General features: G+C 35.5%; 1 protein-coding gene across 4 annotated transcripts in view; it reads left to right on the forward strand.

The window, feature by feature from the left end:
* Positions 1 to 25,835, forward strand: part of MAGI2 (membrane associated guanylate kinase, WW and PDZ domain containing 2) — a 1,330,546-nt gene that overhangs the window by 746,758 nt on the left and 557,953 nt on the right. For all 4 annotated transcript variants that reach the window (XM_081079965.1, XM_081079966.1, XM_081079968.1 and 1 more), the window contains one exon: positions 19,784 to 19,903. In XM_081079965.1, the coding sequence (XP_080936091.1) occupies positions 19,784 to 19,903 (120 nt within the window). The remainder of the gene's footprint in view (positions 1 to 19,783; positions 19,904 to 25,835) is intronic.

Raw genomic sequence — 25,835 nt, forward strand, 5'->3', positions numbered from 1 at the left:
ATATGAAGGAGGAATAAAGACTTTTCCGGACATACAAAAGATGAGGGAGTTTTATAATACATGGCCTGCACTACAAGAAATACTAAAGGAGACAATTTGACCACCATCAACAGGGAAAATTAGTGGCAACCAAAACATAAAAAGAGGTAGAGTAAAGGCCTGGACCAGAATATGGGAATGGAGAAAGTAAGCGTGCTGAAGAAAATGGAATACTCTAAATATCATACTTTCTTTCACATAAATTTAAGGATAATCACTCAAAAAAATCCAGAACTGAAATATATAATGTAATAAAAGTAGAAATGGAGGGAAACATCATAGAATACCACCACACAGAAATAATAGACAACAACAAAAAGGCAAAGAAACGATGGACACACAGCCTTACCAGAAAACTAAAGATACAATGATAGGAAATCCTCACATATCAATAATCACCCTAAATGTAAACGAACTGAACTCACCAATAAAAAGACACAGAGTAGCAGATTGAATCAAAAAAGTAAACCCAACCATATGCTGTCTCCAAGAGACATATCTCAGCTACAAGTACAAGCATAGACTCAAAATGAAAAGGTGGAAATTGACACTCCAAGCAAATGGTACCCAGAGAAAATCAAGTGTAGCCATAATGATATCAGATGAAACAGACTTCAGGGTGAGAAAGGTAACAAGAGACAAAGATGGACATTTCATAATGGTAAAGGGGACTATACAACAAGAAGACATAACAGTCATCAATATTTATGCCCCCAATCCGGGAGCATCGAAATATACCGAGCAACTACTAACAGAACTAACGGAAGAAATTGACCAAAACACAATTATACTAGGGGACTTAAATACATCATTGACAGCTATGGATAGATCATCCAAACAGAAGATAAATAACGAAATCACAGCCCTAAATGACACATTAGATGAATTGGACATAATTGACATATATAGAGCACTTCATCCTAAAACATCAGACTATACATTCTTTTCTAGTGTACATGGAACATTCTCAAGGATAGACCATATATTGGGACACAAAATCAGCCTCAGCAAATTTAAGAAGATTGAAATCATACCAAGCATATTCTCTGATCACAAAGCTTTGAAATTGGATATCAACTGCAAAAAGAAAGCAGGAAAAAACACAAATACATGGAGATTAAACAACATACATTTAAAGAACGACTGGGTCAAAGAAGAAATTAGAGGAGAGATCAAAAGATACATAGAAACAAATGACAATGAAAATACATCCTATCAAAATTTTGGGGATGCAGCAAAAGTAGTTTTAAGAGGGAAATTTATATCATTACAGGCCTATCTCAAGAAACAAGGAAAATCCCAAATAAATAATCTCATGTTACACCTTAAAGAACTAGATAAAGAAGAACAAATGAAACCCAAGGTCAGCAGAAGAAAGGAAATAACAAAAATCAGAGCAGAACTAAATGAAATAGAGAACAAAAAGACAGTAGAAAAAATTAGTGTGACAAAGAGCTGGTTCTTTGAAAAGATTAACAAAATTGACAAACCCTTGGCTAGACTCACTAAGATGAAAAGAGAGAAGACACTAATTAAGAAAATCAGAAATGAAAAAGAGGAAGTTATCACGGACACCACAGAAATACAAAAGGTCATGCAAGAATACTGTGAAGGACTATATGCCACCAAATTCAATAACCTAGAAGAAATGGACAAGTTCTTAGAAACATATAGCCTTCCAATGATGAACCATGAAGAACTGGAAAATCTAAACAGACCGATCGCCAGTAACGAAATTGAATCAGTCATCCAAAACCTTCTCAAAAGCAAAAGTCCGAGACCAGATGGCTTCAGTAGTGAATTCTACCAAACCTTCAAAGAGGATCTAATACCAATCCTGCTCAAACTCTTCCAAAAAATTGAAGAAGAGACAGTACTCCCTAATTCATTGTATGAGGCCAACATTACCCTGATACCAAAACCTAGTAAGGATAACACAAAAAAACAAAACTACAGACCAATATCTCTGGTGAATACAGATGCAAAAATCCTAAACAAAATTCTAGCAAATTGAATACAACAATGCATTAAAAAGATTATTCATCACGACCAAGTACGGTTCATCCCCGGGGCACAAGGATGGTCCAACATCTGCAAATCCATCAATGTGATACATCACATAAACAAAATAAAGGATAAAAATCATATGATTATATCAATTGATGCAGGAAAAGTCTTTGACAAGATATAACATACATTTATAATTAAAACACTTAATAAAATAGGTGTAGAAGGAAAATACCTTAACATAATAAAGGCCATATAAGACAAGCCGTCACCTAATCTCATAATTAATGATGAAAAATTGAAGTCCTTTGCTCTACATTCAGGAACACGAAAGGGCTGTCCCCTATCACCTCTGCTTTTCAACATAGTTTTGGAAGTCCTTGCTAGAGCAATCAGGTAAGAGAAATAAATAAAAGGCATCCACATTGGGAATGGAGAAGTTAAATTATCACGCTTTGCAGATGACATGATGCTATATATACAAACCCTAAAGACTCCACCAAAAAGCATTAGAAACAATCAACGAATACAGTAAAGTGCTGGCTACAAAATCAACATACAAAAGTCCATTGCATTCCTGTATATGAATAATGAAATCTCAGAAAAAGAAATACGAAAAACAATTCCCTTTGCAATTGCAGCAAAAAGAATAAAATACCTAGGAATAAACTTAACCAAGGATGTGAAGGACCTACATGCTGAAAACTATAACACATTTTTGAAAGAAATTGAAGAAGACACAAAGAAATGGAAAGATATTCCGTGCTCGTGGATTGGAAGAATCAACATAGTTAAAATGGTCATATTACCGAAAGCAATGCACAGATTTAATGCAATCCCCACCAAATTCCCAATGTCATTTTTTACAAAAATAGAACAAAAAACCATCAGATTTGTTTGGAACCACAAAAGACCCTGAATAGCCAAAGCAATCTTAAGAAAAAAAGAACAAAACTGGAGGTATCACACTCTCTGACTTTAGCTTGTACTACAGGGCTACAATAATCAAAACAGCACAGTATTGGCAGAAAAACAGACACATAGACCAAAGGAATAGAATTGAGAACCCAGAAATAAAACCACATAAATATGAACAGATAATTTTTGACAAAGAAGCTAAAAACATACAATGGAGGAAAGACAGCCTCTTCAATAAATGGTGCTGGAAGAATTGGATAGCTATGTGCAAAAGAATGAAACTGGACTGTTATCTGCCACCATGTACCAAAATTAATTCAAAATGGATCAAAGACTTAAGCATAAGACCTGACAAAATAAACTGCATAGAAGAAAACATAGGTACTAAATTTATGGACATGGGTTCAAAGAGCATTTTATGAATTTGAGTCCAAAGGCAATGAAAGTAAAAGCTAAAATAAACAAATGGGACTATATGAAACTTAAAAGCTTCAGCACAACAAACGAAACCATCGACAAAATAAAGAAGCAACCAACTGAATGGGAGAAGATTTTTGCAAACAGTGCCTCCAATAAGGGTACATATCCAAAAATATAAAAGGAACTCATGAAACTCAACAACAAAAAAACAAACAACCCAATTGAAAAATGGGCAGAGGACCTGAAGAGACATTTCTCCAAAGAGGACATACAAATGGCAAATAGACATATGAAAAAATGTTCAACATCACTAATCATCAGAGAAATGCAAATAAAAACCACAATGAGATATCACCTCACCCCAGTCAGAATGGCTATCATCAACAAGACAAACAGTAACAAGTGTTGGAGAGGCTGTGGAGAAAAAGGAACCCTCATATGGTGTTGGTGGGAACTCAGACTGGTGCAGCCATTATTGAAGGCAGTGTGGAGGTTCCTCAAAAAATTAAGAATAGAATTACCATATGACCCAGCAATCCCTCTCCTGGGTATCTACCAAAAAAATCTGAAAACATTTATCCATAAAGACACGTGTGCTCCAATGTTCATTGCAGCTTTGTTTACGGTGGCCAAGACATGGAAACAACCAAAATGTTCTTCGATAGATGAATGGATAAAGAAGTTGTGGTATATATACACAATGGAATACTATTTGGAGGTAAGAAAAGGTGATGTAGGAACATTTGTGACAACATGAATGGATCTTGAGAGTATAATGCTAAGTGAAATAAGTCAGACAGAAAAAGCAGAGAACCCTATGATTTCACTGATATGTGGTATATAAACCAAAAACAACAAAAGAACAAGACGAACAAATGAAGAAACAAAAACTCATAGATACAGACAAGAGTTTAGTGGTTACCAGAGTGTAAGGGGGTGGGGCGTGGGTGATGAGGGTAAGGGGGATCAAATATATGGTGATGGAAGGAGAACTGACTCTGGGTGGTGAACACACAATGGGATTTATAGATGATGTAATACAGAATTGTACACCTGAAATTATGTAATTTTACTAACAATTGTCACCCCAATAAATTTTTAAAAAGACCAAAAAAAAGATTTAAAGACAGTCTGTCATGCTTCTTGAGATCCATATATCTGTATACTCCTTTCTCAGAGATTGTGTTCCCTTTTTTGTTTCTGTGTATTAGAAATCTACCTGGTTAGCTGTGTTTTAAGATGTTTTCAAAGGGAAAATGGATGGGAAATGTACACTTAATGTTGGCCTCACCATCAGAATTGGTTAGACTTCTGTCTGTGTTGAGATGGTGAACTTCAATGGCAGCGTTTAAGTTGCGTTTTGATGATTTACGAGTACAAGCCTAGGGACAACAGCATTGGGACACAGTAATCAACAAACTTAATGCAGGGTGGTGTTTAGAAAATTATTGCTATCATATCAAAGGCTGCCCACTGCCTGTGACTAAAGTTTTATTGGAAAACAGCCATGCCCATTTGTTCACGTATTGTCTGTGCTGCTTACTTCTCCAATGACAGAGCTTACTAGTTGCCACGGAGAGGGAATGGCTGGCAAAGCCTAGACAACATACTCTCTGATCCTTTTAGAAAAAGTTGGAAGACCCCCTAGCCCACCATAACATTGGGAGTTTAAATGTTTGGGGAGATAAAGAGCTACTTAACTTTGTTCCAGGATGTTATAGTATATATTTATACTGTTGATTTTGATAAGATTCGTAAATTCCCAGCAGTCTAGTTTGGCCACCATTTGCCTTTCCAGTTTTCTCACATCCCCAACTCTTCATTCAGCCTCTTCTTCCAGAGGAGAGTACTTAATATGTTGGGTTTGAAAGCCAGGTGACTCTCATCACTCTGGCAGGTATTAGATCTCCAGCCACTTTTTTATGCTACTTCAGGGAGGTTCTGAGTCAGCTGCTGGACTGATGGTGAGCTCATCTTTTTTGTCCTTCGTCTTAACTAATCCCAGCAGGTAACCTTATTTTTTTTATTGTCTATAAAGGAGGTGAGGATTTATCTTTTTTTAAAATTACAGATATTTTCTCCAAAGCATCTAATATTTACTTATTCATGTTATTTATTTATTTTAATTTTATTGGGGAATATTGGGGAACAGTGTGTTTCTCCAGGGCTCATCATCTTCGAGTCATTGTCCTTCAATCTAGTTGTGGAGGGCGCAGCTCAGCTCCAAGTCCAGTTGCCGTTTTCAGTCTTAGTTGCAGGAGGCGCAGCCCACCATCCCATGCAGGAATTGAACCGGCAACCTTGTTGTTGAGAGCTCAGGCTCTAACCATTCAGCCACCCCTCCAGAGGCTCAGAGGCAGCTCCTTATCTTCAATCTAGTTGTAGAGGGTGCAGCTCACTGGCCCATGTGGGAATCAAACCGTCAACCCTGTTGTTGAGAGCTCGCATTCTAACTTACTGAGCCATCCAGCCACCCCTGTAATATTTATTTTGATAATTCACTATTACCTCAAGATTTAGTGCCAGAAGTGCCTTTATTATCATTTTTTTTGAAATTCCCTTTAAAATTTTCTTTTTGTACTTTTAATTCATAAAACTTTTCTTTTTTTTTAAATTAATTTTATTGGGGTGACAATTGTTAGTAAATTTACATAGATTTCAGGTGTACAATTCTGTATTACATCATCTATAAATCCCATTGTGTGTTCACCACCCAGAGTCAGTTCTCCTTCCATCACCATATATTTGATCCCCTTTACCCTCATCACCCACCCCCCACCCCCTTACCCTCTGGTAACCACTAAATTATTGTCTGTGTCTATGAGTTTTTGTTTCTCATTTGTTTGTCTCCTTCTTTTTGGTTTATATACCACATATCAGTGAAATCATAGGGTTCTCTGCTTTTTCTGTCTGACTTATTTCACTTAGCATTATTCTCTCAAGATCCATCCATGTTGTCACAAATGCTCCTATATCATCTTTCCTTAACGCCGAATAGTATTCCATTGTGTATATGTACCACAACTTCTTTATCCATTCATCTATCGAAGGACATTTTGGTTGTTTCCATGTCTTGGCCACCGTAAACAAAGCTGCAATGAACATTGGCGTACACGTGTCTCTATAGAGAAATGCTTTCATATTTTTGGGGTAGATACCCAGGAGAGCCATTGCTGGGTCATATGGTAATTCTATTCGTAATTTCTTGAGGAACCTCCACACTGCCTTCCATAGCGGCTGCACCAGTCTGCATTCCCACCAACAATGTATGAGAGTTCCTTTTTCTCCACAGCCTCTCCAACACTTGTTACCATTTGTTTTGTTGATGAAAGCCATTCTGACTGGGGTGAGGTGATATCTCATTGTGGTTTTCATTTGCATTTCTCTGATCATTAGCGATGTTGAGCATTTTTTCATATGTCTATTTGCCATTTGTATATCCTCTTTGGAGAAATGTCTCTTCAGGTCCTCTGTCCATTTTTCAATTGGGTTGTTTGTTTTTTTGTTGTTGAGTTTCATGAGTTCCTTGTATATTTTGGATATTAGCCCCTTATCAGAGGAACTGTTTGCGAAAATCTTCTCCCATTCAGTTGGTTGCCTCATTATTTTGTCAATAGTTTCTTTTGCTGTGCAGAAGCTTTTCAGTTTCATATAATCCCATTTGTTTATTTTAGTTTTTACTTCCATTGCCTTTGGAGTCAAATTCATAAAATGTTCTTTGAACCCAAGATCCATAAGTTTAGTACCTATGTTTTCTTGAATGCAGTTTATTGTGTCAGGTCTTATGCTTAAGTCTTTGATCCATTTTGAATTAATTTTGGTACATGGTGACAGATAGCAGTCCAGTTTCATTCTTTTGCACGTAGCTATCCAATTCTGCCAGCACCATTTATTGAAGAGGCTGTCTTTCGTCCATTGTATGTTTTTAGCTTCTTTGTCAAAAATTATCTGTCCATATTTATGTGGTTTTATTTCTGGGTTCTCAATTCTATTCCATTGGTCTATGTGTCTGTTTTTCCGCCAATACCAAGCTGTTTTTATTATTGTAGCCCTGTAGTACAAGGAAAAATCAGGGAGTGTGATACCTCCAGTATTGTTCTTTTTTTTTAATATTGCTTTGGCTATTCGGGGTCTTTTGTGGTTCCAAACAAATCTGATGATTTTTTGTTCTATTTCTTTAAAAAATGCCATTGGGATTTTAATGGGGATTGCATTAAATCTGTATATGGCTTTGGGTAATATGGCCATTTTAACTATGTTGATTCTTCCAATCCATGAGCACGGAATGTCTTTCCATTTCTTTGTGTCTTCTTCAATTTCTTTCAAAAATGTCTTATAGTTTTCAGCATATAAATCCTTCACATCCTTGGTTAAGTTTATTCCTAGGTATTTTATTCTTTTTGCTGCAATTGCAAAAGGAATTGTTTTTTCTATCTCTTTTTCTGAGATTTCATTGTTGGTATATAGGAAAGCAATGGACTTTTGTACGTTGATTTTGTAGCCAGCAACTTTACTGTATTCATTGATTGTTTCTAATAGCTTTTTGGTGGAGTCTTTAGGGTTTTCTATATATAGCATCATGTCATCTGCAAAGAGTGACAATTTAACTTCTTCATTCCCAATTTGGATGCCTCATATTTCTTTCTCTTGCCTGATAGCTCTGGCGAGGACTTCCAACACTATGTTGAAAAGCAGAGGTGATAGGGGACAACCTTGTCGTGTTCCTGAACGTAGAGCAAAGGGCTTCAGCTTTTCACCATTAATTATGAGATTAGCTGAGGGCTTGTCGTATATGGCCTTTATTATGTTGAGGTATTTTCCTTCTATACCAATTTTAGTAAGTGTTTTAATCATAAATGGATGTTGTATCTTATCAAATGCTTTTTCTGCATCAATTGATAGAATCATATGATTTTTGTCCTTTATTTTGTTTATGTGATGTATCACATTGATGGATTTGCGAATGTTGAACCATCCTTGTGCCCCGGGGATGAACCCCACTTGGTCGTGATGAATAATCTTTTTAATGCATTGTTGTATTCGATTTGCTAGAATTCTGTTTAGGATTTTAGCATCTGTATTCATCAGAGATATAGGTCTGTAGTTTATAAAACTTTTCTTAATCTCTCTTGATAATTGCAGTTTTTGAAACACTGATCTGAGAGGCTATAGAGCCAAATGTGTTTATTACCATATGGTTTTACTCTGATATTTTTCATGTGAAAAATATCCAACAAAAGTCACAAATGCATAGCTGGCAGCTCACAGTGCTCATTCCTCTACTCTGCATTACTTTTAATTTGCTGTCTAATCGAGAAGGGAACACAGTGGCCTGGGAAAAAGATCAGACGGTCCTGGGGGTTATGATAATTGCATAGAAACTGAATCCTACTTCCCTTCAAACTGAAAGGGTCACATGCTTGTAGATCTAGGCTATGGGAATATTGGTTGCATGTCTGATGTTTAAGTCTTAAAAAGGTAGAAATAGTATTCTGTAGGCTCCCCCCCTTTTTAAACCTTCAGAGGCATATAATTGTCTGCTGGATTAAAAAAATCTAGGTACTCGTACTTGTGTTTCTTTTTTCTTGGAATGCTGATTATTTTATTTGATCAAGTCAGCTTCTCTTTTTCCCTTCAGTTTCTTCAAGAGGAGTCAGGCCATAGAACTCAACATTTAATGGTAGGTCCACCATCACTGTGGTCTGAGTGGAGAGAATTGCCCCCAAACATAAGCAGATTTTTTCTTTTTTTTACACATGACTGCCACTGATAGGGAGTTTGGAATTAAGAGCCTGTCAACTGTAGCTGAATATGTTTCTGCTATAATATTCCCCAATTCTGTGATATTTTTCCAAATTAGAAAGTTGAGCTGTGAATTTCTGTTTTGTTTTCCATCAGTAAGAAATAGTATGATAAACCATCATCTAATACAACGAGTATTGTGAATTTAAGATATACCAGATACACAGAGAATTTTCTAACTCCAGACTTTTGACAGGAAAGAAAGCACCTCTCCCAGGTCACCTAGTGGGTGCCCATTAATATTTCCTCCTATCTTCCTTCCCTTCTTCTTTCCTTCCCTCCATGATAATTTGATGTGTGTATACTTGAAAACTTCAATAAGTACAAGTTGATCACTCAAATAGTGATTTCTGCCATATAATCTGACCAGCATTAAAATCAAATCCTTGAATAGTTAATTGTCTTATCTTCATTTGGATTTTCTGATATTCTGTAGACTCTGTGTTCTATGATCTTCCCTGTGCATTTCAGAATATAGAATACCATAGAGACATATGGTGATACTAAAAGTTAATGTCATTGCAAGATCCTAATGGAGATAAAATGATAAAGTTATGACCCACTAAGTCTTCTATGTAATAAAGGTCAAAGAGTGGAGTGTCTCTACATTGCTCAGAGGCCTGGTGGTATCTGTGCAGTTTAGTTCTGGCCCAGATTAATTTTACATAAGGAGAATACATAAAAGCATCAAACTAAATATATATTGTTTCTACAAAAAGTCACTAATCTTTCCTTTCTTTTAACTCCGTATGTAATCTTGAAACATGATCTGTTAAATAATAAATTAGGGAATCAAAACCTCTTTTTATTAATCCTATAGACTGCCAGATATAGAACATATCTAAATTAAATATTGAAGAATTAAACTAAAAAGTGCAAAACTGAATTAATTGGTAACAGATGGGCCATTCATCTTCTTCCACTCTCTTAAAAAATTCAGGAAATTAAGAATAAATTCAAGAATCTTGAGATTGTGGTTTGCTAGCCTATTTTATCAGTAAGAGTGCAATGTTTCTTTATCCTGAAGTTAGGTTTATTATATATTGTGAGAATGGATCAAAAAGCCAATAATATAGCTATCTAGAAATCTGATTTTACTTGAGTGAGTCATTTTATCTAAACATGTCTCTGTATCAATGAGCAGTGGATTATTTTGGACTGTGAATTTTGATGAGGAAAGTAATTTGTTCAGCTAAAGTTTCCTCAGCAATCTGATAGGCAGAGGAGGTGGACTTGAGTGTGAAGGAATGGATACGATTTTGTTTACTGGTTCTTTGTCACCAAAGTAGGGGTGATTCAAATTCAAACGCTGTTGCAGTTATGAAATTGGATACTTTGCCTTAGCTTTTCCTCAATGTGTGGGCACTTGTGTGTCAGCGGTCAATGATGTCTTGGTACCATCAGTAATTAAGTATGATCAGTTAACGTAGAGAAGGTTTAAAATTGAGAGTGTATAATCACGTGTCAACTTCAAAAATGATCACCCCAAACATTGCCTTTCTTTTTTACTCTGTGTCATGGCTTTTGAATTTAAGTGACAAAGGTCGATAAAATCAGCTTTGAATTTTGAATGACATTTCTCACATCTACCCTTTGTTTTTTCTAGTGTTTATGCCAGGGACATAATTGTGTAAGTGAAATCTTGGAGTTGATCAAAGGATATGTTTGTCTAAATAATTTGTTCCAACAGAGAGCTTTATGTGTACTAATTCTATAATTCATGCTGCCCATCCCCTGATGTAGTCTGATTAGTATAGTGGTAGGCAAACTGTAATTTAACATTTAGTGAATCCGATACCTTGGTACAGGGAAATGAGATGCTTTTTTTTTTCTTGATTGTAGGAGATCCACATATTTTTCATTTGTGTCTTCTATTATTTGAATCTACATCTACGATAATTTCTTCTTTCAAGGCAAGAGATCTTCTGCATTAGACACTTGTTTTTCTCTTGCTATCTCATCATTTATCACTCCTCGTGAGCTAGATTCAAGCTATATTCAAACTATATTCATCTGCCAGAATTTAGACCACACTGTTGCACACATAGAACCAAAATAGTTTACATTACTTTAAATAAGAAGGAAAGTTGTAAGCAAACATAGATGGAAATTGGTCCATTATTTTCCAAATCCAGTTAACTTCTAAGAAAACTATGGAAAAGCAGTGTGTGGTAGCTTAGGAAAGCACTGTGGTGATCCAAATTACCTTTTGGGACTCTTTCTCCTATGCACCAACTAATAAAGAAGAGCTATTTCCCCTTAAGAAGAATGCCAAGGTCACAAACTACCTACTTGGAGCCGTTTAAGTTAAATTAATGATGAAATTTAACACTGCTTTTAGTTTGTGTTTCCTGAGATCTGAGTGAGGTTAGAATAGCTATTCTCAATTTACAGTCCCTGGACCAGCAGCATCAAGGTCACTGGGGAACTTCTTAGAAATGCAAATTCTCAGGCCCCAACCCAAGATTTGCTGAATCAGAAACTCTGAGCATGACACCCAGCAATGTATGTTTAACAAGTTCTTTATGTGATTCTGAAGCATCCTACCTTTTAAGAACCACTCCTTTGGGTATGATGCTGCCTCAATCCAAACTGTTACAAGATGTGAAACAGTAATTGGTGCCATATGGGACACAAGTCTGAACATTTATAAACAGAGATATTCAAGGAGAGATTGTTTTCTTCAAAAACTTCTCTGTATCTGAAACATACATAGCATTATTAGTATATGTCAATGAAGCTTAAACTATAACTGACAGTACACGCTTTTAGGGGATAAAAGAGTTTTGAAATAATGACTGAGATTTAGAGCAATGCACTGTTAAAAAAATAAGTCAAATTTACTACTGGTGTTTTATAGTCCAAGTAGGTTTGTCAAATCTTCAATGTTTTACAAAGCATATATAATGTTTTATTAAGGCAGTAAATAATTTTTATACTTAGTAGGTGATTAATTGAGTCTAATTTCAGGTTTTACTTTCTAACCTTAACCCAACCCACCCCATTAGCTGATACGAAATCCATAAAGCTAACATTGCTTTATAATTTGTCTATCACATGGGATTCAATGACCCAAACTGTATTATTTGCTTTGCTTACTTTAGCTCTATTTATAAAATTATACGTCTGGATTTTATATGATTGAAAATGAATGTAATAAAACCCACCGCCTAGGCTGATTATGCAAAACTTAATTAGAGGCATTGACCAAGGAATCTCCTGACTGTTTTTATTTGAAGTACACACACAAATTTGGTGATGATCACACTCTCTAATAATATGTAAGTGACAAACTAAAGAAGTGTCTTCAGGAATCTAAGAGTAAGTTAATTAAAGGTCAAATGCAGAGAAAGTCACTGTAGCTGTCAATATTTATTTTCTCCAGCTTGCAGTTGAGAAACACAAGGAATAAAGAGAGAATATATTCAGAAGCATGCATACAAAAAGAATTCAGTTTCTCAGGTTCTCACCCAGGACCCATCTGCTTAGAAACATTGATTATTAACAATTAGTTTACTTCGGTAAATATGTATTTTGTGCCTGCAATGCAGTGGGTACTACAGAACTTTCAGCACATCAACATAGATCACAATAGATGACGGCACTGCCCGCCATGCAGGACAGAATACTTTCCTGTAAGTCAGTGACTGTTTTTTAAGCATTTTTCTAAAATTAGGAAGTATCAGAAGACTGAGAGGAAATGTGTTTCAGAATTATTCACCCCAAATGTCATACTCTTTTCTTCCTAAGTCAAAAGGAGCAATGTTCCTTCATTTAAAAAGTAGAATAAAAAATTCCACTGGCACCCTCAGTTGTCATGGTAACAAAATGACAAGTGGCCTTCATGCGCTTTCACTGTGTATCAATAATAAGCTAACCATTTGGGAGCAAATTCACTCTCTTCAGACAGGTCTTTTGAGCAGAAGTACTGTATTCTTTCCTTAACTCATGAAGGAGGTGTCATTCATGCACTACTTAATTTAGCAATTATTTAATAAGTTGTTTTTTTTAAAGAAATAAAGCAATAGGAGATAAAGCAAAGACTTAATTTAATAGCATTTCCTTCATTTCTGTTCTATTTAGTCTTCCTTGGAAGAGTGGTCTGGAAGACATAAAGATTAAAATATATAAACCATAATTTGGATAATAAAATTTATTGGACTTTTCTAAACACCATTTAGGAAAGTACCAACCAAATATAAAAGAGCAATAAAAGAAGATGAGCTTCAACTCTAGTTACATGATGAATCATCTATATTTCCTCTTATTCACCCTAACTGTCACCCTATTCCTAATGCTGAGTGATTACTTGTTATTATTGCTGAGTCTTACTTTATTGTCCCCTCCCTATTCAAAATCTTTTGAATTGGGAAAGTGACTATAATTATTTAAACATAAAACAAAGGTAATTAAGGAAATTCAGCTGAACTGTTTCTCCAGTCTAGATGTTAATTACCTTTACTGAAATATTGCCATTGTACAGCACTTCATTACATTTCAGATTATATGACTTATTTTTTAGAATTGTATTTCTTTCCAAAGGGGTCTTCATAGATCACCAATTGCTTTCTCCTTCTGCCAATTGCTTTCTCTTTCCGGTGCCAGTTGACTTAACACAAACTAATATATTTTCTTCCTGGACACTTAGATCTAAAATTATGCTTTCTGACTTATGTTGTTAAAGGTCCTGTGCATGTAGATAAAATGAAATGACCCATTAATCAGGTTTTATGAGGATTTTTACACTTTTCATATGATTCAGAAAATGCTAAAAATTTCTTGCCACCTAGTCCATAGGCTCTCCCGGTCTTAAGTATCTGTCTTACAAAACACAAAGGACCCTCATAAGTACAAAAGATTGTGTTCCACATTTTAATATATAATCAAAAGAAATGGACTTATCTCTCAACTTGTATTTCTTTATACCCAGGCAATCTGTGTCTTTGAGCACAAGAATTTTTTTCTTTTTAAGAAGTGTTAGACTAGGGGTGGCCGATTAGTTCAGTTAGTTAGAGCATGGTGCAATTAATAACAAGGTTGCCTGTTCAATCCCCACATGGGCCACTGTGAGCTGCGGCCTCCACAACTAGATTGAAGCAACTACTTGACTTGGAAATAATGGGTCCCGGAAAAACACACTTAAATAAATAAAAATTTTAAAAATAAGAAGTGTTAGCCTAAATAAAATTAATTTAAAACTGATTATAACAGAGTCTAAAAATAAGATACCATCAACAATGTTTGTTAAATTGTATTATTTTTAGTAGTTCTATTAAGATTACTAAAGAGGAATGAAGCAATAGGAAATAAAGCCATAGTGTTCATGTTTTTACTTTTTATAATGCCATTTCATATATATTATTTACCTCATTGCATGATAAGAAAATTGGTGATCAACTAAATGATATTTTAAGCCAGGACCACATACCTAAAATGTTGAAACAAAAGAGAATACTGATGTTCTGAATTTCAATTCTAAGAACCTTTCTGCCATACCATTCTTCCACCTTTTTCCTTTAAAAATGAGGGGTTTTATATATGTGTGTGCAGGTACGTCAGTTGTTAGAAACCACCACGTACTGTCATATTTATCAATCCTATGAAAATAACCTTGAAAGTTCAAAAATGCCTGCATTCTGCATCAATGTATAAACCAATTGACCTAAGCTAGAACAAACAGTATGTGAAATAAGTGATGTTTCTCTTCAGGAATTTTGTGATTCTTTAAACTATAAACAGACACTGTGTGGATCTCCTGTTGCCTCCCAAAGGCCTCTAGCCAAGTGATTCAGCTTTGGGAAGCCTGCAGCCCACAAATATTGTAGCTCTGTTTCCCTTCGGGTCCTTTGCAATCTCTCTTCTGTTCAAACATTTGTTCTTATTGTCTAAGCTAACAGCTAATAATCTAAGTAACTGATCCACTAAATAGTCCATAGGTGCTGGTGATTTTATTTATGGTCATTTAATAGGATTTAATTCTTTACAGCATACTTTATAACTTACTTTTTAATTTTATTCTCTGTCTCTCCCCTATGAGGGGAGGGATCCTATTCTGTATTATTCAAGTCTCTTGAATAGTGCCTAGCACATAGTAAGTGCTCAATTAATGTTTATGACAAAAATTCATGGGGAAAAAAATCTGTTCATGATGCCATCACTGTTCTTCCAGACAACAATCCTTTTTGCTTAATATGTTCCAGACATTGTCTTTAGTTCCTTATATCGATTTCTCATTTGTTCTTCAAATCAACCCTTTAAAGATGCTCCTAGTTTTATTTCTATTTTACAAATAAGAAAACTAGAGCCTATAGAGGTGAAAGACCTTCCTCAAGGTAATTCTGATAGCAATTAGCAGAGTTCCAAAAGCCCAAGCTGTTTGATTCCATGGCTTCCATTCTTATCTACTATAGTCTACATATGTTTTAAAGATAGTTTATGTTTTGTCTAAACCAAAGAAGAATTCTATGGCAGAAAATTTATGCTTAAAAAGAAAGGAGAGTGACACATGGCAGGCTAGAAAGAAAAATATTTCTTAAGCAGGAAATTCTTAAATTATGTCCTCTGCAATGTTTCATTGAGACAAATTCATCTAATGAGACGCTACAACCTGACATACCACGAGAGTTGCCTTTTATTGTCAGTAATAGAATATGGGCTTTTTCTGACTCTTTTGAATTCTCAGTATTTTCCTGTTCTTACCTTTTTTTCAGCTAAGTCCTTTGACTAGACTGGGTAGATGAGCCCTTAGGAGAAGGTGTGGTCAGCCTCATGCTTTACCACAGCTAATCAGGGAATGCAGTGATAGACTCAGGGAGAGGCTGGCACAACCATCACATAGCCATGGCCTGCTCTAGGAGGGCAGTGTTTTGAACAGAAATAGAGAAGAAAGGAAGGATGACGTTGTGGAATTATAGGGCATAGAATTTGCTAAATACCTGGAGATGAAATAAAAGAATGAGGGAGACTTCATATGTGACTCTGAGGGAACATTTCAAAGCATGCATGGCTGGAAGAATGGTGATGTAAATTAACAGAGGAGCAGGAGAGAGAAAATATGTTTTCATTATGATATTTTCCTGAAATTCCAAGTCCAATTTGACACCTGTAAGGGTAGAATAAAGAAATTTTCAGACATGCAAAATCTCAAAAATGTAACTCCTATGCAACCTTTGACAGAAAGTTTCTAACAGATGTGCTGTGAGAAAATGAGGGAAGAGACCACAAAAGGAGACATGGGATCTGAGAAAGACGGGGTACAACACAGGGAACAGGATAAGTGAGTCCCCAAGATGATGGCAGAAGGTGATCCCAGGATGGCAGCGGTGTGGTAGGCCAACATAGTCGACATTGGAGCCTATCAAAAGGCTCCAGGAGAGCTTTCTTCAATAGGATAAACTTGATAAAATACCAAATATACTTGTATATTTTGAGAGGATATTTATCCAGTGATGAGAGTTAATTGAGTTATTAATTAATATATTGAAACATTAAATCTCTAGAGTAAACAAAAAGTTATACAAGCAAGTAAAATTAGTACACTACAAGGTTCAGATGGGAATAGATTTACATATGATTATTGTTGTAAACATAAATAGTAATCTAAACACGTTTGCTCTATTGGGGAAATGGAAGGAGGAAAGAAAGACAAAGTGGTGTGCAGAACTGTGGGCAAAAATAAGCTAAATCCTTATTTTTTATGCCAAGAAATTAAGAAATAATGACTACAGTAAAAAACAAGAGACATCATAAATAAACTATTTAAAGATATGGAAGTAAAGCTAAAGAATCAATTAAAAGAGGTGAAAGTGTTTGCCTCTGGATAAAGGAAAAGGTTTGTGTGGGGGGGAAGGGTGATGATAGTCTGTTTTTTTTTTTTTTTTTTTTTAATAACAAACCTTGTAGAATTGTAGAATCTTTAAAATATCTGTATATGTACCTTTTATAAAAACTAAAAATTAAACTTTGAAGAAGGCAGAGGAGAAGGGATTTGTCTTAGCGAGATGGATGGATGATTTCAACTAAGGGTGAAGATAATATAGATAAGGGAGGCAGAAATTAGAAAACTTTAGGGAATTTGATTTGAAATCATCTCTTAGTTTACCTAAAAGAGAATAAGCTCATATCCTTTGCTGAAAGTCAAAGCATCTGAGTCTGTGACACAGAGGGAAGACTCATATAAAAGGATTGCCAAGCATCAGTAGAATCAAGCTGACATTAGATAATCTGAATTGATAGGGTATATCGACAGTGAAAGTTCATGGTTTTCTGTAGCAACTGCAGTCTATGAATGACATAGCCAATAGTGAACTTGGGGGCTTAGTAAGAGTTGGGAAATTGTGAAGGTGAACAAAAGGAAAGAAGTGATTCTAGGTTGTTCCCAATTGCTTAGTAATTAGGCAAATGACGCCAAATTAGGGGAATATCAGGGAACTTAGGAGAGATCCAGAAACTGGAGGTTGTAATTAGAAAGAACAGAATGAGAAAGAGCATGTGAGAGCGATGTCAGAGATAGTAATTACAGCATTTGAGATGGTAGTGTAGAACATCTTCAAGTAACAAGGAAATAAGTCCAGTCCAAATAAGCAGCCACCATCAAGCAGGTCAACAGCAACAGCCCCTGGAAGTCCGCATCTCCATGCAAAAGTCAGTCACGTTGGCCTGAGGTAAAAGGTGGGGACCAAAAACCACCCATTGAACCAAAGGGTCCTCCCCAAAGAATGCAACCACACATGCATACCAAGTAATTCCAGTCAAGTCAGCAGCCCTGGAAATTGCCCTCAAGTATGTGGTCCAGTGTTTACATTGTGCTAGGAGTGCATTACCACCCTGCAAGCGGTTAATTAATCAAAGACTGTATTTTCTGAAATACACAGATAAAGAAGGAAAATTGAAATTTTGTTATGTGAGTTTTCTTAATGATGTGTGTTCTAAACAAACAGAAAAGCAAATGGATTGCCCAAAACCATGATAATGTGCTTTTAATTCACAAGGGTTATGCACGTAAAAGTCAGGATATTAAAAGTTAAGGTTCTCATAGAAACATTAATTTGACAACATTATGCATACTCAGTGTGGGAGGTTTATATTTTACAGCATAAAAGCAGCAGGATATATTATAAACTGTGACTCAGTTAAACAAAATAAAATAAGAAACTCAGGGGAAAATCATTAAACATGATTATGGAAAAAAGTTGTTTTGCAACCCCCAAAAGAAGGGTTGTAATATATAATTTTAGAAAATAATGCCTTCAAACCTTAAAAAATGTTTTCAATGAAAATTATTTTTACCAGAAGTCAACTTCCCTAGCACATTGTATACTCTGACAGTAGTTTATGCCCCTATTGCAGTTCAGATTTGATCCTACTACTCTGAAAGGAGAACTGACTGGCTACTTTTATGGCTAGTTGATAAAGATTTAGGAGAGTGAAAACAAAATTTAAGTATTTGAATACTTTTTGTTTAGCATATAGAGAATATGGAGGAGATTTTCAATATGAAGAAACCTGCCAACGTACTATTACTTTGCTTATATATTTGCCCTCTGTATATTTCTGCATACTATTTACATGTATGTATTATATAAATTGCAATCTGACTGTGCAAAATGCCTGATGTAGGTGGCATAGAAAAAGAAACAAAGAAACTTTGGGAATGTTTAGGGAAGCAAGTGTACCAGAAAAAAAACCCACAGCCATATGTCTCTGTTTTGGTTCCCACCTCACCACGAGACAGCAGGTCTGGGAGACTGAGTCTTCCAGCCACAGGCTGATGTGTCTTTGACCCTGGCCACAGAAGCCCCATTCACTCTAGGGGTGACACAGGAAACAGGAGCGGTGTGTCCCTGCGGCAGCCTCTGGAGCATGTCACCTGTCAATTCAGTGAGAATTAAAGGAAATAATGAGGCAAGGAAAGAAAGAAAGGAGAGAGGTAAGAAGGAAGCAAAGAAAGAAGGAAGGAAGGAAAGAAGCTATATATGAGCATTATAATATTAACTCAATTATAATTGTTACTCAATTCCATTATTCTTTAATTTGATTTTAAGTATTATAATGATTTTGGGATCCTGTAGGTAAATATAAGTTAGGATCTGGTGCAAAATTAACAAATGAAAACCAACAGTTCCACCTCTTTTAAAGGAGCAGATCATGAAAATATACAAATAAATCGACATTTTGCTAACATTTTTATTTGCCATTGTATTTTATGTCATAGTAGAGCACTCTGTAGAACAATAGAGGCTCATTCATGGATATGAGATAGTATGGAAATTCCTGAGCTAGCAAACGCCTGGCTCAGTATTCAAACCACCTCTTCAAAAAGAGCACAATGGTCTACATTTTTCACAGAAAAATCTATGCAGCCACATTCCCCGGCAATGAACTCTTTATAAGCTTGAGGACGAAAAATGCTTTGTATATTTACTTTCATCTTTACCCCCACTCTTTTCTATTAACAAACAGAAGGACAAATGCCAACTGCCAACCAGCAGGATGTACAATCAAGTATAATTGAATATTCAGAAGCATGATGGTATTTCTAAAGTTCAACAACAAATCACTTAGAGTCTTTCTTTTGTTTTTAATTTTCCTTATTCAGGCACCACAAGGCCACATAAGGAGGGTGAGGTCCCAGGAGTGGACTATATTTTCATCACCGTTGAAGATTTCATGGAATTGGAGAAAAGTGGTGCTCTCCTAGAAAGCGGGACTTATGAAGGTAAGTGCAACTCTACTGCTAAATCTGTTCCTTGTTGCATCACATTTTCTTCTTTGATTGAAATGCATCAGGGCACCAATGTGCTACAGGTTTTGGTTGGTTTGAGAGCTCTAACAGGGTCATTTTAGAAACATTATTTCTTAAGGAAATGTTGAAATACATCTGGATGAATTCTACTGTTAAGATGGCAAGAGGAATGCGTATGCATATACCCACTGAAATATCCTTGTGATTGCCTCCTGAGGCTAGGCTGTGATCTTCTAGATGAATTATCTTCATCTCTACGTAGCATCCAAAAGACCACAGGGCTTGAGTTACAGTATGTCATTATCTCTATCCGGTTTTCTTCAGTTACTTCACTTCACTAGCCTTCATTTGCCTCCCAGGCAAAATGATGGTGATAGAATAGGAAAATAGGATCTGTGGGTGAACTCCAAATCTCTAGCACAATAGCAAGTCTTCATATACTCGAGTCCAACATGAACAGCAAATGAACCTAAAACCTTGAATGTGGGAAGTTGATTTCCATGGAACAAGCACTGTTACATGAGCCACAATCCGCCTTATTACTTACCCACTATAAAGATTAAGTAACCTGGTTAGTATCTCTGAATCTCAGTAGTCTTAGCTGTAAAAGGAGAATGATAGCATTGAAAAACACAAATAATAACTTGTTGATATGATCACATTTGTAGGTTTAAGTAAAATATACGCGTATATGTCTAATGAAATGATATATGTAATGAAATTATATATTTGTGTACATGTAATGAGATTTTAAAATAATATGACAAAAAAACAGTAAAATGTAATATTTTTATTCTATATTCACAGTTATTATGTGGGTAAACTATATTTATATATATTATCATTAAGTCCAAAGATGAATCTAGTTTTACCAAACTGCAATTAATAGTGAGTGATATTAAAAATGAAACACGTAACATATACACCATCAAATATCTTAACAAATAAGCTGGTTTTGTTAACAGTTTGGCCGCCGACTTCCTCCTGCATTAACTTGCGGACGTCCAGTGGACTATACTTATTTAAGAACTCAGTATTTTTAAGTTGTTAGAAGTATTAAAATCTCTTCTCTCACTGATGATTTCTAAAGCAATTTAGGCTGAGGCATATGCCTAAGTTATGGCTGAGACATTTATTTGTTTATTGCCACATTTACAGGAAATAGGCCAAAAGGCGCAGACAAAGAAAATGGTTTAATACATGACTCTTGTTTCTTCTTCTTCTTCTTCAAAAATGAATGATAGTGGAGATTGATTAAAAGTATTTTAAATAAAGAAGCTTGTTAATCATATAAGCTGCCTTCAATTGCACATGAAAAATAGCTATCTATATAAATCATAGAAAATAATTATATGTAAGACATCAAAGTAAACAATAAATTTTGTAGTGTATTTTTCTTTGGGCTTTATTTAGTGGCATTCATCATATTTAGTGACATTATTTAGTGGCATTCATTAGTTTTCATGTCTGCCAATAATAATGTATTGTACTTAATTACCTTATTTAAATATCATATTTATGCAGTAAAGAATCTGGCTAAACAAACAGGAGCATTCCAAGAGTACTATGATTAACAATATGACCTTTTCTCTGTTTTTAAAAATAAAGACCATTTAGCTTTATAGAAGGTTAAAAAAAACCAAAACCCAAATGTTCATCTCAAATTCTAGTATTCTCATGATAAACTAGATATCATGAAATTTAGTATCAATATTTTTAAATAAAGCCTTGTTTAAATCTTAAGTTCCAGTTGGTTTTTTAGGGAAAAGTCCTGAAACCATACAAACATAACCAAGTTTTAGGAGCCAGAGTGAGTTTTCCCAAATCTTCTTCAGACATATTTGCATCGTTGACAGCTTAGTTGGCTAAGTTTGGTGCCAACTTGTTAGTTGACCCTGTGTGCATAGAGTGAATTATTAAATAATAAGGCTGCTTTACATGAATGGCTGTGGAGAATCAATACCACTGTTTACAAATACATTGTGGACTTGGATAAATAAGAAACTATTTTCTCAGGTCACCTTGGGTGCATTCTCAAGTCTCAGGATCTTCACATTTTCCTATAATTACAGCTGGCGAACCAGTAGAATTGGCATTGTAATAAAAATCACTACTATTTCTTCAGGATTGATCGTGAGCTCTAGACTCAGGGCTCACAATGTATTATTTGTCAAGGAAATCTAGGGAATGCCTTGTCTCCTATTGGTGCCGTCAGAATATAAACAGTGACAATCCACTAGACATAGAAAGACCTAAGAGCTTTCATATTTGTTACACTTTCATAATATCAATATCTCATGCATTTTCTTTAATAAAATCAGATTTTGTTTATGTTATATGTTCTCTCTTTTGCAGTGTTTGGCCATTGCTCCCTTCCTTCCTCTTTACTAGAGTATTCTCATACCTTCTCAGTGCTCTTCATAGCCCTCAGCCAGACTAGAAAATTCATCTCTATTTTCTGTAAACCCACTGAAGAAATTAAGAAGGTATTGAGTCACTCCAAGCATTAAGGGTACAGACCTGTTAACGATGCGGAGGCCTTAAGACTCATTTTAACCCGCAAACCAGAACAGCAAGGCTGCTAATCCAAATGGAGGTAGGGAGATAGCCCCTGCTTCTTCTTGCCCATAAGTGCTTCACCACTTGGTGCATTTCTTATTAGGGACTGGAACCTGTTCTTTTTTTGTTAGCAAGGATTAAGGAAGTCCTCTGTAAAATGTCTGGTGAAGCTGGTCATCACTGAGAAAACCATTCTGATAGTGTATCTGTGCTTTGCCTCCACCACTAAGTTTCATAACAGGAAACACCCACCTGAAAAGTAGTTATGAAAAAGAATGTATTCTTTTAAGCATTTCTCATATGTATACATTTTATCTATTTATAAATAATTCTGATTTTAATCTTGATGAATAGATGTAGCTAAAATGGTATTTCTCCTTTGCTTAGAAATGAGATGAACTGACCTGAACTGCAGTTCTCTTCTTTAGAAATTGGATCAAAGTCCTTGCTCCTAAATGAGCAATTCTGTTGCTTACCAGAGGCTGTGAGGAAGGCATTAACAGGCTTGAGTTACCATCCACAGTTATGCCACTTGGTCCTAGGCTGAATTTTAGCAGATTCTTAAAACCTTTTTCTACATCATCAACCCCCCACACCCCCAATCTGAGCGCCTCATTTCAGTTTCCTGTACAACAGCTGCTGAATGGCCTTGCATGTAAAGTGGCCCAGAGGACTTGGCTCTGAGGGACCGTCAGGTGTTGGTCAAGTGAGTCTTTTCCATAACTTAGATGATCTCTTTCTCACCTTTTCATAGTCGATTAAGTTTATATTAAGTTCATAGAGGAAGGCCCAGTGACAAACCTGCCATCACCTCAGGTAACATGAACACTATGAACCTTCATAAAAGGACCGAAGGTGTAGGCTTCGTGTGAAACAGACTGCAGAGCTATTTAGATGAATGAAGATAATTCCTGTGGGGTTAAGGTCACGCAGGTAGAAGCGAGGCATCAACAGGTAGAATTAAATGAGCAGGTCTGGTTATCTCAAGGTTAAGTACTGTAAGTACCTGGAAGGAAGCATTGTCTTTGGGAACTGTCCTGTGTGCTGACTTACCAAGAATGCAAATCGGTGACTATTTCTTCCAGTTACCTAGAATGTTAGTTAGGTACATTCATGGTTTCATTGACCACTCACACCAGTTGCCTGCCTCAACCTGTGTTTGGAATGCCATCATTCACTAACCCTCTGTCCCCTGAATTGTACCTGAACCCTCATTTCATTTAATTTATCTGCTGAGATCATCCACAGTCAAGTTTCAGAGTACCACTTCTGTTCTAACATCTGCTACCATATTATGTTGTTGTGCTTTTACATTGAACGAAGCATTTTTTTTTTTATGTATTGAAGTAGCTACTTGCTCTAAAGTTAAATGTTGCTTTAAGTGGACATGAGCTTAATTGCAACATTGCCGCGACTTTCAAGTAGACCAAATCAAGACCAGCAAGTTATTTGTGCATCTGACAGAATGTGGTGAAAATATGGCACTCACCTTCACCTTCATGCTATTGGGCTTCTCCTAATCATGGACCCTAATATTTATGGAGTTGAGCTGACTGCAAGCAGCACACCCAGTTTCCTAAACAATTTTATTACAAGGACCAGGAAATTCAATTTTCTCACATATTTACATAAAAGAGTGCTATCCTTCCTGATGTAGCACATAAATTCCCATAAAAATTTAAGGTTTCAATACAAATAATTTTCTAGAAAAATAAGCTAAGCATGAGAGAAGAAATACAACAAATTTTACATAAATTCATTTTATTATTTTAATAACTAAAATCAACATTAGCTTTCTAAAGCATCACCTTGACACATTTCTTATTGAAATTTTGAATTTCTGTTCCCAATCAAGATGACATTGGGTGATAAACAGACACTCACTCCAAGGAAAAATCATTATTGGCTCTATAAATAGTCTTGAGTAAAACCATTCTTCTGTAATTCCGAGTTTCTACCTACTAACAGGTAAATAATATTCCCTGAAGGACAGATCAATGCTCACATTGAGGTTAAAATTGTCATTTCATGATGCCAAAATGAAATAAAATTTCTTTTTTTTTCCCTTTCCCTTATGCTCTATTACAAGAGAAAAAATTTTACAATTTCCATAACAACAGTAGATTTGGGGAGTTTGCAGGTAAAAGGGTCCAGCTATTATCTCATATCCACACTGAAACATTATTTTTCTTTTGATACGTGCTTCTTTTACTTTCTTTTGGCAATATTCCTATTGTGGAACATTCTAAGCCATGCATCTGGGTATTCATTTTAGGAACACTAAACATTTGCACATGAAGCTCACTCAATGTTTATTTAACAGGTAGAGGAAAGAAAACGTTTAGTGAAGTTTTACACCCCTTTGAGATCTTATAACGCCTTTTTTTGTTAAGTGATTCAATTTATGTTCAGAGTGGTTGACAGAGAGTATATGATTTTTTGCGTGCTCTTTGCTCCTGCTGTAATACGCTAAGACTGAAAGTGTTACTGTGCATTAAAAGTGACAAAATTCCCTGTTGGTTTGTGACTTTGGTAATGCAAATGCCTATTTCTAAGTCCTTTCTTTCTCCCCAAAGAGACTAGAAGGAATTACCAGTCGATTTACTAATTAATTTAATAATAGCATGTGCATTTTAACTTAAAGGCTAAAGTCAAGGAAACTGAAATGACTTCTTTGCTATTACCTAAAGTACAACATTAATTAGTTTACTGTTAGTTCTGTATGGTTTGTTCAGTTGTATTTGAAAGTAATAAGAACAACTTTTTTCTGGTATATCATTCAAGTAAAGCCTATATTCATGGGCATAGGACCCACTTCTTCAACTCTCACAACCATAGTAATATTAGGTAAAAACAAGGTTTCCAAGACTGTGATATTCGAGATTTAATTAATTTCCCTCAAGCTCATGTCTTTAATTACAATTATTTTCTAACTCCTGTGCACATCCCTAGAAATTTTTATCTGAAACAAATTGAGATTTCATCTAAAAAGATATCATGACCCATATTTCGTGAGAAGAAAAATGGATGACTTTAAAATTTTTGCTTACATTTCCACTGTTTCAACAAACAGAACCTATTTTTTTACACGTTTGGGTGAATGTTTTCAAAGCCTCTGAGTTGTTTTTCTGAGGGGACAAAAAATGAATAACAATATTAACAATAAATATTTCACAATTTTGTGTCCATTGCTGCAGCTGTGAACATACAATGGGATATATTCATGAGATCTTGAAGTGCCGTGACTTTCAAAGATGGTAAATTTACTCATTGCATAGACTGCACTCAAGAGAGTCTTGATCATATTGATTCCAACAGTCTTCTGCTTGAGAGTCCATGTTTCTAT

This window comes from Rhinolophus hipposideros (genome assembly GCF_964194185.1).
Source record: "Rhinolophus hipposideros genome assembly, chromosome: 18".
NCBI classification, from domain to species: Eukaryota; Metazoa; Chordata; class Mammalia; order Chiroptera; family Rhinolophidae; genus Rhinolophus; species Rhinolophus hipposideros.